The sequence below is a fragment of the Ochlerotatus camptorhynchus genome, unplaced genomic scaffold (genome assembly GCF_037179485.1).
Source record: "Ochlerotatus camptorhynchus isolate MF236.1 unplaced genomic scaffold, CSIRO-AGI_Acam_v1.1 ptg000316l, whole genome shotgun sequence".
NCBI classification, from domain to species: domain Eukaryota; kingdom Metazoa; phylum Arthropoda; class Insecta; order Diptera; family Culicidae; genus Ochlerotatus; species Ochlerotatus camptorhynchus.
In genome coordinates this window covers 5061006-5076731 of record NW_027040804.1, presented here as the reverse complement: position 1 = coordinate 5076731, position 15726 = coordinate 5061006, and the positions used below count along the sequence as shown (strand labels likewise).

The following is a 15726-nucleotide window of genomic DNA, read 5'->3' as shown; positions in this document are numbered from 1 at the left end:
TAGAGAAAAACGATTAAACGCCACAAAGCAAAGAATGATCAATCTTGAAATAAATTCACGCTAAAAAAAGTTGAAAATAGTGACTGATTACAAGAAAAAGTGACTTCAGTGACTTGGCCTTAAAAAAGAGACTTTTTAGTGAGTGGTTTGAAAAAAGTGACCAAGTCACTAAAAAGTGACTCACTACCAGGCCTGTTTTTACTCCAACATTGGTCGTAAAAAGTAACATTATTGATACATTTTAAGACATAGCGACTTTAGTGACTATTTTGTGAGAAAAGTGATATTTGAGCGACTGTCTTGAAAATAGTGACGAAGCCACTAAAAATGGACCTGCTACCAGCCCTGATATTCTTAAATAAATTTATGGCTTATGTCCATTAAGGTAACCATCTGAATGGCAAATGTCCGTACATCCGTCATCATAAAAGTAATTTGCATTTATCGGTCTAAGATCGCTTATATATAAATAAAATTTTCAAATTGTGCAGAAAAAGGATCGCAAGTGAATGATCCGTAAACCGCCGAGACCTTGACTATTTGAATTTAATTTATGTGTTTTTAAAGCGGATAGATTTGAGGATTTAGAAGTTAGTGTCATCTTGTGTTCTCCCAAGTTGTTAGCTACCCATCGGTGTACCCCCATGTTTATCTTTTTCATCAGAGTGTCGCCTAGTTCGAGATCAAGAGCACATTGCTCTCCAAACCTTGTGTTCACAATCCCTACCCTGCCATCCATTTGTTACAATTTGTTACCCCTAACCTCGAGATAGCCGCGAGTAATCGGCCCCCGCTTTACTAACGTTAGTTTTAAGTAATTTTGTTATCTAAACAATGAATATCGGCTCCGCAAAGCTACAGCAAATGAGCCTGGAAAAATAAACGAAATATTAAAAAAAAAAAAAATGATCCGTAAACAATGTCTAGATTTTGTTAGGGCAACAAAAATAAAAATTTTAAACCAAGATTCAGAAGAATTAACAGGAGTGATTTATATTGTTCATAGTTTAAGATCATAACAAATTTGAAGTTGCGAATTCGAAGATTTTCATGGTGGGTCATAACTACTTACATATGACTCGAATGTAACTCAATTTGTAAAGAATACTCACCTGGAAAGAGAGAAAGGAAAAGAAAACCAAAATTAATACAAATTTGATCAACCGAACAGTTTCATCGTTGGAAAAGTCACACTCATTAAATTTCGCATGTGTCCAGTAAAATGCATCTTCCCAGCAGATTCGTGGGATTTCCGATCGGAACAATTAAAATCACACAACGCACCGCGCAGCTGCTGTTTTGCATCACCGAAAACTAAATTTCAATACAAATCCAAATCTGAAAATAGCCATTCTAGTTCAATTCGGCTGCGACGGCTCATCAATATTATAAATATATGCTCTGTCGTCGTTGCCTTACTACCCAATAAAGACTAAACTGTCGACCGACGCCAACGACGACGGTCGTAAAAGTGGATCAACGTAGTGCCGGTGATTAAAAAGAAATCCGATGCTCGGTCAGCATTCATTAGTTCTCCCGCCGGCTTTGGGTCACTGCATCGCAAGCTTAACTCAGCAACTCAACTGGATGGTGGCGACATCGATTGATGCGGGATAATTAATTGGTATTTTCTCGCATCGCGCACCCATTAATTGGGTGTGCGGTTCACCACCTATCTTCGATTACTTTCTCTCTAAACAGGAAACCTACTTCTGTTGGAATGGAATTGGAATTTGCAACAACTAGGGCGTCTATCTAGATTAACTGTGTCTTACCTTTATCCAGCAGTAAGCTCCGCACCACCTTTAAGTACATCCGGCCATCGTTGCCCTTGGCCACGTGATAGATATACTCCGGATACTCTCCGGATTGACTGCTCTTATCGTCCTCTGAACCTCCCGCCGCCAGGAATACGTCCGGATTGGGATGTACCCGACCGGCAGCTGCCCTTGCTAAACTCTCCGCACTGATTCCGTACAGTGCTTCCGCCAGCGGTGATTCCACCGTTTTCTCCTCGCCACCAGTAGCTCCATCAATCGACAACAAACTACCCCCAAGACGCTCCCGAATCTTCCTCAACCGACTGGACGCTTCCAGTTCCAGCTCCAGGAAACTCGGTTTCTCCTCATCCTCATCATCCGGGTGCTGAGTGGTGGACGACGTACGCCGCGAGGACAACGATTCGCTCTCCTCGCTAATACTACTTAGATAATTTGCACTATGGTCGCGGGCCATCACCAACGGAGACGCATCGCAGAATACTGGCGTTTTGTTGAGGTCGTTGTACTGTAGGAACTCGCGAAGTTGCCGAGCGGCGGATGCTTTGCTCACCAGCTGACGCTCCAGCACGGCATAGGTATTATGGAATCCGTAGCTCGAGTCGCTCGGGTGGCTGGAAATGGACGGCGGCGGCAGAGAGACGGCAGGACTCAGCAGACCTCCGCTGTACTCGTAGAAGCTGCTGGTTTCCAACGAATCGATTGGAGTGCTGTTGAGCAAATCCACCGAGGACAGTTTCCTGGTGAAAAGAGTATTGTAGCCATCTTCAGCAACGCCGTCGTCGCTGGATCGGCAGGTTGCGGCCGCCGTCGTTTTCAATGACAGCGAATCGATTGAGTATTCGGTGGTGCTTTCTTCATCGCTGGTGCATGGAACCGAAGGCGATGTTGTTGTAGACGATGAAGCGTCACGGTTGGTGTTGGCGCAAACTGAAACACTCGAGCTGCTGGTCGTTGTCGTCGACGTCATGCTTCGAATTCGGATCGCCGGGGGGGAGTAGTGCAATTCTTTCGACTCACTCGCGCGCACGCTCACAGACACAGCACAGCAGCGATCCGCGTCACATGGTGGACGAGGGAGCAGCTCCGCAGCACGCCCTGATGGTAGTCTTGGTCTTCAATTAATCAATTATTTTTCACGTTCGATCGCACGAGGTGGTCTGGCTCGAGATACGGTGCGCTCAACAATAATGATTGGTTTTTTTTCTCTTAATTTCGTAGGTTCACTATGCACTTGTTGTTGTTGTTGTTGTTGTTATTGCTTTCATTATGGGTTTCTTGTGGTTATGATTTCACGATTTTTTTTCTCCGCCGGTTTGATTGATGACCTTGGTTCAAAGCTGATGGGATATTCAAAAGGATCGTTAAATTCACTGCTGATTCACTTTGTTTTCTTTTCACGGGCCAGCTTGGTACCAATCCAGACGGAGAGATACTTGAGTGGAGGTTGTTTGTCCATACACACAGGTACGCTTGAGTCGATGATGGTGAGTGTTTGTTTATCGAGAAGTTGCACATGAGTCAGGTGATTTGTCATAAAAAAATTGATGCGAAAAGTGGAAGTTGTCGAGATTTCAGTGGGACATTGGGCTTCACATTTAAGTGTGTCGCTAGTGTATATAGAAAAGCTACATTGCACGATTTTAACAGAATTTAAATAAAATTCCCTGTGTTTTTCCAGGACTTCAACGTAGGGTTTCCAGAATTTATAGAAACTTTTTCTTTAAATAACTACGTTAAAAAATCAGGGTGGCCACTGGATTTAAGAATTTAAATACTCAGATTTTCCCGCTTCTCTTGCACAGTTTTCCCAGTTTATAGGAAACAGCTAAATATTGTAAAATACCCTAAGTAGCATCACAAGTTTTATCGAGGGTTTAAAACATTTTTTTCCTTGATTTGTTTGCCGTCGATCTTGTTTTCCGTACTGAGTATCAAATGCTACCGACGTCAGGGAGGCAGCTCCCACATCTGGATCCTACTTAGCGACCCATCAACTCATGAACCGGGGAGATATTCAGTCTAAAAATGAGATATTGCTCCCATTTAATCATACCTGAACCGATTTTGATGAAACAGTCTATCGGTAATTGATTTAAGTTTTGTGGTCCACGTGGTATATGGACGGCAACTAATGATAAACATACCTTGCCTTAATCCGTCTTCTTTTTAAATAAGTTCTACCTGTGTATACTCAATATCCGAGTAAAACATCTCAGAAATTAGTAATATGAGTAGTAACGAAATAAAACTGATTATTTATTATTATTCTAGCTAAGTTTGTGATGTCCTGGAAATGAATTTGCATCCTAAATTAACAAAATATTATGAATTATTATAGCTTAACAAATAATCAATCAATGGGTTCATAGGTATCAAAAAGATAAGATCACACTTTAGGGAGATTAGTTCACATTTTTTATGACTTCCGACATCAAAAAATAGAATCAGCATCCCAAAATTTACTAAATATGTGATTTCAGCCAGATTCTGAAACTTTTTTTAGGTTTTGTATGGAGACCTGCCACTGTACGCTGTTTTGAAACATTCTCTAAACCTAAATCATGATCTACAAGAGCATGATAAAACCAAAAATGTTACTTTTTTATAAATTTTGACAGGAATGCAGTCTGTCAAGTCTGTAGTAGTAATTTCCATATAAACTTCAAATGGTTTGTGCCAAGTCAGTTTCTTACTAAATGAGTTCAAATTTAGGGGAGGCTTGTCAGATCCCAATTTGGAACCGTTTGGGCACTGAGGAGCGAAAATATCAAATGTTGCATCAGTCTAATGAGCATACTGATACTAATTGACGTTTGAGCGGTTGTTTTGAGTTTGGAATGAGCTAGAATTATTTTTTGGCATTGTGAGTGAGAGAGCGTGAAAATGCATGCGAATCTCAAGCGTGAGATTTGATTGCCAGATTCGTACGCGAGTTTATGCTCTCAGAGAGACTCAATGAATGAGATTAGAAAATACTTTTCCGAACACTGTTTTGGATTCTACTTCTTCTCTTGGAATTTTACTCAAGAACCTTGGAGTTCTCCTTACAAAATAAGAATTTTCTTCAAAATTACTAAACAATTTTAGTCAGCACTCTCTTTGGAATTACCTTGGAATCATCAGAATGTTCTGTAGGATTTTTTTTTAATCCTATTCATGATTATGTTGGGATTCTACTCAGAACTACCTGGAATTTCCCTTACGATTCTAATCTGAAGTTCAACAGAACTAACTTGAAAGGAATTCCCAGATTTTCTATCAATTCTCCTTGGAATACTTGTCTCAATTCCCTTGAAATTATGCCTAGAATTAAGTTATGACTCAAAAACGGTAAGATACACCACTCTGAAGTGTTCACCAGTGAGCAGGCATGGAAAATCATTTACATTTATTTCATGCATTCATTTACATTCATTTGCCTCTAACTTTTTTCATCAACAGCATTCCGCAAATGTTTAAAGCTTTTGTAGGTTTTATTATTAGCTACAACTTTTGTTAAGAACTCAAATCTGTATCTCTTATGCATCACGAATAAGAGCGGGCAGAACTCGTTACTGTTTTTCAGTGAATGTAAAATACATTCACTGAAAAACAGTAGTGGATTCTGTTTGCTCTGGTTCGGCATGCATAAGAGATACGGATTTGAGTTTTCAACAAAAGTTGTAGCTAATAACAAAACCTACAAAAATTCCCTACACCATTTTGCGAAATTCTGTTGATGAAAATAGTTAGGGGCAAATGAATGTAAATTAATGCAAATGATTTTCAATGCCTGCCAGTGAGTGGTCCTGAATGGGAATTTAGCAAGAAAGATGATTAAATACGTTCGTCGTGACGAGAAAAGCAAACCAACAGTTGGGTAAAGAAGAATTCCATTATAACACACCGTTGTCTGGAAATGCTTGCGGGAAAACGTGGGGCTTTAGGTTGTCGCTAGAACTATTCCATATCCGCAGACAGTATATGAACAAGTCAAACGCGCACTCTTTTGCCTGTGGATTTGAGGTCATACCCCTCACCCATCAATGTTAGAGCTACGTAAAGGCTGATGGCTTTTCGCTCAATTTCAACTTCTGTTTAATTTTCACACTGCCGTACTTTAGCGGAACTATCAATCTATCCTCTTCAGAACTTTCTCTAGCTAATAAATTATCGCACTTAAGCTTAATGTTGATTTTACAGGGTGATTCAGAATAACTGTCACCGATTTCACAAATATGCAATTTTCGATGGGGAAAATGGGTATATGTTCAAGTATTTTTGTTTTAAAGTGTGTACAAATAACAGCTTGTATTGAGATTAGGATTTTTTCATTTGTCATAAATCTGTATAAATTCGTGTGTTATCGTTTAGAAACTGAAATATCTTCGAAAGAATGAATCATTTATTTTTCGCCTCATTATAGAGCATGGAAAATCCGACCTCAGACCTCAGACCCATCGCCGCCAGGACTCCAAAAGTGCTGGAACTAAAATATGCGAACCAGCTGTGGTTCATTTTCGTGACAAATGTGGCTGGTAATTAGAGGTAAAGAGCGAGGGATTTGAATTAAAGTATATATATAAGTAGTATATCTGGAATATACTGATATCATAAAATAATGCAAACATTCAATCGCTATGACCATTTTTTAACGTAACAGTTATTCCGAATCACCCTGTAGTGTAGCATTTCCTCCCAACTCAGGAAAGATCTATTTAGAGCCTGATATTGAAGCATTAGAAATAAAGTATCTTCTTCAAAGTTGTTACTTAGAAGCTCTTATTTTGGTGTCAACCATTGCTAGGGTGGTTCTTATTATCATTAAAATCAGAAATGTAACTTTTGTATTGGCAGAAATTGTAGCTAAGCTAATTTAAATCAACTTTGTTGAAAAAGACTTGACCGATTTAGAGCAATTTACCTCAATTGCCATAGGATGTCTAAAAAACAGTTTTTTCGCACTATTTATTTTTTTTTAATTTAAAATTTATCAGCAAAGTTGTCTTCCGATAACTTTTAGAACATTTGAAGATGCAATTTAAGGAGCACAGAAAAATTGTAGCTTAGTCAATTTTTACCATCTTTACTAAATACATTTTTTTTCTATCTCTTAAAACTCCGAACACGATGCCTCAGGTAAAATGTGGCAAACTTCAATGCTCAGCTATTTATTGACGAATTTCAATTTTTTATCGCCATTTGAAACTACAGACTTTAAGGGGAAGTTAACCGCTTCGAAAAAATAATAATTACGTTTTGATTTGTCTAAATAGATTTGATTATATTTTTTCTGGATTGTTTAGATAACTTCCTTTCACTACACAACGCTCTTTTTACGATGCTTGGTCCATAAATTATGAATTTTCAGAATACTTCAACTAAAGTATTGCGGGATAATTAAACGCTGCGATTTTTTCGATGTGTTTTTTGTTCGTTCATATTTCATATAATTCTTCGAAAGAAGTCTATTGGTTGTATTTCGCAACACCAAACGTGTAAAAATCTATATAAAAAAGACTTGGGTGTACTTTAATATAATACATTCTTAGTTTAAAGAATTGCTTGATATGAGAATTCCAAAACTCCCTGAGAATCTAAATGTTGTCTTTATTTATTGAAAAAAGGATATAACAAGAAGCAGTTCCAGGCACAATAGCTAAAAATATGCATCGACCTTCTCCTATTTGTATGAAACTTTGAGTAATTGTTTTTATGAGCAATGATTGACAGTTTTTCTAAAGGGCTACAAATGGTGAATTGACAACCTGGGAAGAGCGTTTTTCCTATCTCTGGTCCTCACAAGTTCCTACCTCACACCTCCCCGTGGTGTAGCCTGGGCAATGTTGTCCTTCTGACAATAGCAAAGTGAGGGGGTGCGACGCGAACACTGGCGCGGTAACCATAACACGGCGATCGAGGAAATGCTTCGTCAACCCGCAGGAGTGCCAAGCGGCACATTAGGATCGACGCCAGTAAGATTCTTATTACGGCATACTGGATACGGCATGGAACTATGGACACGACACGGCACAATGGATTGGATACCACGCTACAGGGCTGACAGTCGTGCTATTCTGCTCCCTAAGTAAAGAAGGGTGACACCTTCTTGAAATGGCGAGTGGGCTAATAGTGCGGCTGCCCCCGTCCCGGTAAAACCTTGGCAGGCCTCCGGATACGTTCAAAACTCGTCACCAATTGGTGATTGGTGAGTAGTAGACTCAGATGTAACATTCCTGACTTACGCCGATCTGGCTCTGAACACGGCCCCCATGAAGGACCGTGTCAACCCTAGCATGGCCTCCCTGCTTGCATAGATAACCATGGGATCACGATAGGCGACTACATACAACGAGTGGAGATAGCGGCCCGGAGGGGGGACCCAACAGAATGGAGAAAAACGGAGAAAAAAACAAAAAAAGAAGAAAATGAGAAAACCCAAAAAAAAAATATGAAGGACGACGGCAAGACGCCAGAAATTGAAAACGGAGGAGCGAACGTGTTCGCAAGGAGCGGGATATTGCAGAGATCACCAGTGTTGAACCTGGAGGCAACAGCGAGTTCCAACAGCAGCAGTAAGCCCCAAGGTGAGCAGCAAGGACACCAAGGAGAGCTAGGTCTTATGCTAAGCCAGGTTTTCACACCGAAATCCAGTAGTAGCACACCCCAAGAAGGATTGCAGCTTGGGAAGACCAAATTGATGGAGGTCAGGAGGAGGATCAATGAACTCCATGACTTCATCAAGGATAAGAGCAACGTCCACAAGGCAATAAAGGAAATGGTGACGGGCATCAAATCCGCCATTATTGCTGCCGAACGTGAACAGGATGCGCTGAGGACGAGGTCCGTAACTCCCGAAAGGGCACTGATCGAGAAAGCAGAGTGCTGATTGAACCAGCGACCGAAACGGATGTGTTTTGTTTCTTCTGTGTTTTTTTTTGCTGCTGAAAACCTTTTCGCATGCGTTTTGTTCTCGAGTGACTGGAGGTGAACTGTTGATCGCATTTAAAAGTTTTGAATACCGTGCGTGATTTTTTTTTGATCTCTTGTTGCTTGTGCAATGGTGCTTGGTGTGGTCTTGCGTTTTTCTTTGTTGCCCCGTACAACCTCTATCACGCTGATATATTTTTCTGTTGCTGCGATGAGCAACTTCTTTGTGTGGTGTTAAAGAAGACAGTCCGAAAATACGTGGAGTGCGTTCTTTTGTACGTACGAGCTAGAAGAGCGTTATCAGTGATTGCGGTGGTTCAAGGAAAATTAAATAAAGCATTTCTGAAAACATGACGCTTCAAAGTCTCTAGGCCAATCGGGTGAGATCTTTCCATTTTATCTATTTATATTTTATTTTTTGTCACTGATTTATCAAATGCTCTATATTGACGAATAGAGTTGCCAAATCATTCACCCTCCCACTAACACAACTCTTTCCTTCCTGTGACACCTATGAAGGTAGTATGGGTTCCCTGCACCTTCTTAAGTAGATGTTGGATTAACTTTCCCTCCCTTCCCCTGCGATTGTAAGGATGTGGCCAGGTGTATAATGCGATGCTTCTATTGTAGATTTTATTTTCGTGTGGGGAAAATCACTAATCCCAAGTGATATTTTCTGCGTCAACACTCGATATTTTCTGCAAAACGTATTAGTTGACCATTATATAGCCACCCACGATTTGTACAATCGCATATGCTATGCTATGCTATGCCAATGATTGACAGTTTTTCTAAAATTCAGCCGAATTCGGTGTCTTTGAGATTTTTCAAAAAAATTGTAGTACGGTAACGGCATTTCTGATCGAAATCAACTGAGACAAACAGGGTGGCCAGTCAATTTTCATTTTGAAATTCCCGATTTTGCCGGTTCAAATCTTAAAAAATTCCCGGTTGTTAATATTCTACGAAAAAAAAAATATCGTGGAGTCATAATTGTCACGCTCTGAGACTTGGAAGCATTTGAAGGGTTATAACAAATTACAAAACAATCTATAAAATTTAGTGGACAAACCCTGGAGTTTTAAGTAAATTTAAAAGAATTCAAAGTGTTGATTTCAAGTAAATATTGAGAAGGATTCCCACACAGTTTTCGAAGGAGAAGTTTTGAGCAGAATCCCAGAATTAATTTGACATTAAATTCTTAGAAATTGTTTGATGAATTTGTGGAGAAGAATGCAAGTTCTAAATTAAATTGTTAGGTAATTTTAAAAGATTTAAAAAGGAGTTGCGAAAAACAAAACTTTGCGGAAAATTCCTACATGATTCTGAGGAGATTTGTATGGGGATCGTGAGGAAAATCACAGATGAATTTTAAGAAGTACTCTAAGCGAATTATGATCTGACAACAAGAAACAGAGTTCTAAGAGTGTTCTGACAATAATTTTAACCCTCGATTCATCACAGAACTCCAACAAAGAAATTCTTTAAAATACTCCAAGGGGTTTCTAAATAAAATTTCGAAACATTTCTACTGTTTTGAACAGAGTTAAAAGAAATTTTTGAAAAGATTTGCAAAGGAATCAAAGTCGGATTCCAATTAAATTCTTAGAAGGGGTTGCAAGGAAATTCCAAACAGAATTCAACGGTAATTATTACGCAGAGTCTTTTCTGGTTTATTTCAGAGGAGAATTCCAAGTTAATTCTGGAATTCATATCATGAGAATTTTGAACAACGAAAAATTAAAACCCCGGAAAAAAACTAAATTATTCTTTCGGTTTTTTAAATTTTTGTTTCCAAAGTCCAGCATCTTCAATATTTTATTTTAAGGACCATTCACTTTACATCTGCAATTGAAGCGACAATTTACAATATTGCTGAGTAATTAAATTCTAAAAACAATAAGACGGGAAACTAAAGAAATTATGCAGCAAATAGATCAAGACATTTATTTGGTAAAGGATCACTCTGTTTTAATGTTTTATTCCGAAATTCTGGTGTAAAAATGTGTTCCTTTGGTATTGTTAATTTATTTTTCCAGGTTCTCTCACCGAATTCCCGTGTTTTTCCCGGTTTTTCCGGTTACTTTTAAAATTCCCTGATATTTCCCGGTATTCCCGGTTTTCCCGGTTTGCTGGCCACCCTGGACAAATATATAAAGAAAAATAATGTCTTTCTAGGAAATTTAAACAAAAAACGAATGTTGTTTATTTTAAGTAAAAATTAAAACAAAATAAAATAATATCAAAATTTCCTTGCACGATTTTGTTCCTCCAAAACTAGCTTATGAAAAATGAAATATTTTTAAATGTTTAAAACCATGGACACTTTAAAACTGACAAAAATCGTAGAATGCAATAAAAAAATACCTAGGATTCTACTATTTTTCCAGGCTCATTGAAATCTTGTTCGATGTCCAGCCTACATTTTTTAACCTTTTGCATTTCGATGAACAACATCAAATAATTGATTCTTCAAATTACCCCGGTGATCAGATCTTGAACTTCTGTAGACTCAACAATGTATTCAAACCATAAACAGCTGTAACTTTTCAACTATAATATCAATTGACTGGAAATGTTCAGTGAAGATTTTTAGTCCATAATGTGTATGAAGCTGTGTGCTTTATCTCGAGTAATAGTCATGAGAACAACATGCTGGAAAATGTACTTTTTCACCACTGAACAAAATGTGTAAGACATTTTGTTTTACTGATTAAAACCCTAGTCAAAGCTTGTACTTGATTCAAGCAATATTGTTTGCTTGTTCAGTACTCTCTAAACAATCTTCTCTAAACTTTTAAAGTTATTTGGTATAATAGTTAAAAAGTTAAAGCTGTTTATGTGTGTGCAATTTTTATCCAATACACCCTTTACGATGACTCTACTAAATTTTAGAAAGGGTAAACCTTCGTGGAGACTAAAAAGCCTGCATTTATAGAGAGACGACTTCTTATTCATTTGATTGATCCATCTACTCGATTTGAATAACTTTTCCTATGACTATGACAGATAATCGATGGTTCCAATTTTGACAAGTCGTCTCTTTATAAATTCAGGCTCTTTAGTGGAGACCTCATCACCGTTATATATCACACAAAAATTACAATGACAAAGCATTTTGAGTTTTGCAAATCATCCTGGAGCTTAGATCTTGATGTTTTACAAAATGTTGTGCGATGTCTTGATTACCATTCTGTAGAGTGGACGTGTCGGACAAACCCTAATTTGTTTATATTGAGATTGCAATCCTAACATCTTTTACCATTTTCGAGCTTTTTTCATAGTTCAAAAATCTTGAAGATCCTCTTAACTTCAAGATTGCAATAAAACTTCGACGGCAAAAATTTAGCCTGAACATTTCTAGAAGGTAACAAGCCATTGGGCCGAATAAGTCATTAGTTCGACATTTTGAAAGTTATGAGATTGAACATAGCCTTTGTTTTAGAAATCTTAAGCTTGAAAAAATAAATGAAATGTTTTCAACATTCTGAGACGTAAACTTTTCAGGATTCTGATGACTGGCATTTTTTTAATTATTCCCGGCACTAAGGAAATCACACTATTGCAATCGTACCCTTGTTTGACACCCGGAATCGCTTCCTGAACTCAGCTTTGTTTCGAGTACGCCCTGGAAAGTGGGTAATTCTCGGTCCAAAACCTGCCGTGCGACCTAACAAATTTCATGATTATTCATAACTCAACAAATGTTGGTCATATTTATGTTCCATGACTGGATCAAAAATCTATCATACGACTTCAAGATTTTTCAAAACAAAATATTTTTTTTAGGTATGCTCAAAATAGAAAACTATGGCCAAAACTGATGCATCTATCCTATTATTTTATTTTATTTATGTAATCTAAAATTATACGTGTGTAGACACTCAATTTTCCTATCATTGAAGAAGCCAATGATCCTAACTATACTTGCATAAATTGCAGGTTTTGCTCATTGGTATCTCGTAACAAAAAATCCATTTCACATCCGTTCTACCTTTAGCTGACTTCTAGTCCGGCAAATCCGAAGTCAAGTCCTACATTGTCAGGCTACTTCCATCCATTAAGACGAATGAGTATAACACTTAAAAGGACAGTAACCTTCCTTCCTGTGTGTCGAAACCACGAAGAACTTTCGCACGGTTTCAGAGCTATCCAAAAGAGTCGCATTCTTCCGCTGTATTTGATTATCTGTCTTATACTTGTTTTCACGTAGAACGAAAAGCAAACAGACGAACCGAAAGCAAATAAACAACAGGAATACACTTTTCCTTTAAGAAGATTATCCCACATAAACTTACGTGAAATGGAATGATGAACGACGTTCAAAAGCAAAATAACCATTCGGAATGAAAGTCACAGCTTTTCGAAGGTATACGGAATTGCTTCACCGACATTTCTGTCACAAGATTTTATCTGGCTTGACTTATAAATACTAGCATTTGTTGTGGTCATTCTTTCGCCCTTATGGAAATGAGAAAAGATACTCAGTCACATCAATCAAAACGTAAGTAGACAAACCACCGGACTGATTAATTCCGACACAGTCGTGTCAACCGAAAAAGAAAAACACGACCCTCGTAAAAGCCTGATTAAACATACAAATCCGAGCGCGGTTTCCCGCGGTGAAGTGATAAATTTCTATCTTTCCGAGACATTGAAGAGGAAAATGTTCAATTTAATCCAATTCAGCAGCAATATAAGCGCTGCTATAAACATTTTTCGGCCATTCGTTGAGGCTTTGTTGTTGTTCCGGTCAAGCGCAGAGGGTCCAGAGCGTCGGAATTTAAAATCACTTTCTCACTGTATTTTTTTTCATTTGGCGCGTTCATTCATGGAGGATTATGAATTAAATTCACTTTTTCGGGGTTCAGGGTCGTACTTTTTTAGCATTTGTGGTGTTTGCCATTTGTGAAATTTATGCAATTATAGGGCTGGTAGTGATCACTGCTGTCAATAATAGTGATTTTAGTGACTATGTTGAAGAAATAGGTGACCAAATAGTGAATTCTAGTTGTAAAAATAGTGACTAAAAAGTGACCTAAGAGAAGAAAAGTAGTCGTTATGATGGCAAATCAAATTAATGTTTGATGTTTAGACTTATTCAATTGATATCTCATTAACAAGGGAAAGATTCAAAAGAAAGTTTATGGCCAAACCCACGGTATTTGTATGAGGTTTAGTAACTGCAAAAATCTGGAAAAGCTGGAATCCTCAGGAAATTTTATTTTTCCCTAAAATACCTGGAATAGTTATTTTCTAATAATAATAATAATAATAATAATTTTCTTATTAAAATATTTTAAAGAAGAGGATTAATCCTAAATCGTTCTTTTAGTTCACACTTCGAACTTTATAAATAGTATAGATCCACAGTGGATTAGCCTTCAGTAACAAATAAATTTAAACAATTCTGAGGCTTGAAACGTTTTTTTTTTTTTTTTTTTAGTTTTGGAACGTGCATATTTCCTACAAATTTCAAATATGGACTTAAAAGCTATAATACTTCAAGAAATTTTTAAGAATCTGGAGTCAAACTCCATGCACAGTTTTAAAGGCTCGTGGAATTTTACCATAATTTATGAGGACCCATTCCAATGCTAAAAAAATCTTTCAGAAAAACATCAAATGCAATCTGCTTGCAAGGTATTTCTGCGGAATTGTAGAATCCATGTGAAGCCTGATAGTTTTGAGTAGAATTAAAAAAAAACCTGAATTGAATTAAAAGTAAATTTTAATGAAAACTCTTAGGAATTTCTGAGGAGCACTACTCCTGTGAACTTCAGAGGAAAATTCCAAGGGCAATCTGAGGATAATTCCATAAACTTTGTGGGAGAAAACCAATGCGGAGCCTAAGTCCTTGGATTTTTTTTGAGAATACTAAAAGAAGGATTACAATTGAATCTGAAAATAACTCTAGGACATCTCAAAGTTATTCGGAGAATAAATTCAGGAGAGTTTACCAAACAAATTATGAGAAGAAAACTAAGGAATTTGTGGGGAGTAATGTCAATGAATTCTTATGCGACTTTCAATGTCAGTAAAATTCCAAGGGAAGGAGTGAGATTCAAAAGAAAATCTGAAATTAATTCAATGAATCTTTCGGAGAATCTTTCCAAAGAATTTCTAAACTAAAAGAAAATTGAATTCGGAAAATAGTTTCATCGACATTTCTCTGTTGAATATGGTGATATCTCTGTTGAATATGGTGTGGACTATTCTGAGGTCTTCAGAACTACGTGAGATTTCAAAAAAAAAAATCCTGACGGTAATGAGTTTGAGAAACAATACTTCTCATCAAATTCTTAAACTTCCCTGAACTTTATAGGACTTCCTAAAGCTTCCTCAATTTTTTTAACGATCATGGATCTCCTCTAAAGGTTTAACAATTCGCTACAAATTTATGTGGCTGAGATTCTCTGTTCTTTTTCATTTTTTTTAATTCTTTATTAGGGAGAAAAATTATTTTCTGAAATTCTCAAATCTCTAAAGTTTATGCAGTTCTCATGAAACTTGTTGAACTGCACTGAATCTAATTGAACTGTCCTAAAAATGTATAAGTTTCCGTGAACTTCTGAACTTATGCGAAGACCTCAATTAACTTTTCAACGTCTCTGAAGTTATCTGAAAATCTGGAAACTGCTATAAATTTCCCACTAATTTTCTGAAACTAATGAAGCTGACCTCCCCTTGAAATTCCTCCAATTTTCGGAGCTTACTAAACTTCTTTCAAGAAATTCCCTAAATCTTAATCTAAATTTATTAGAAGTTCTCTGGAATTTCTTGAAGATATTGCTGCTTGCTAAAAGTTCCCCTATTTTATTTTTAATAAATGGAACTTTATTGGTGTTCTCTAACCCACTTAGCTATTTTTTCGCATTTTTTTAGTGCATAACGCACTCTCACGTTTTCCGGATGTTCAAATAATTTTGATCACGATCCAGATATTCTCTCGGAGCTTTGCTGAAGTTTCCGGAAATTCGCTGAGTTTCTCGAACCATATTTAAGGTTTCTACTATTTCCTTGATATTAGTTGAAC

General features: G+C 37.3%; 2 protein-coding genes across 8 annotated transcripts in view; both read right to left on the bottom strand.

Annotated features, from left to right (window-relative positions):
* Positions 1–15726, bottom strand: part of Cdk5alpha (Cdk5 activator-like protein) — a 572471-nt gene that overhangs the window by 225682 nt on the left and 331063 nt on the right. The gene's annotated exons all lie outside the window — the stretch shown is intronic.
* The window catches only part of milt (trafficking kinesin-binding protein milt), a 344265-nt gene that overhangs the window by 170813 nt on the left and 157726 nt on the right, over positions 1–15726 (bottom strand). For 4 of the 7 annotated variants that reach the window (XM_065229547.1, XM_065229548.1, XM_065229551.1 and 1 more), the window contains exon 2: positions 1776–3118. The exons of the other annotated variants lie outside the window; for them this stretch is intronic. In XM_065229547.1, the coding sequence (XP_065085619.1) occupies positions 1776–2748 (973 nt within the window). In that variant the 5' untranslated portion in view covers positions 2749–3118. The remainder of the gene's footprint in view (positions 1–1775; positions 3119–15726) is intronic. 7 annotated transcript variants of the gene reach the window in all.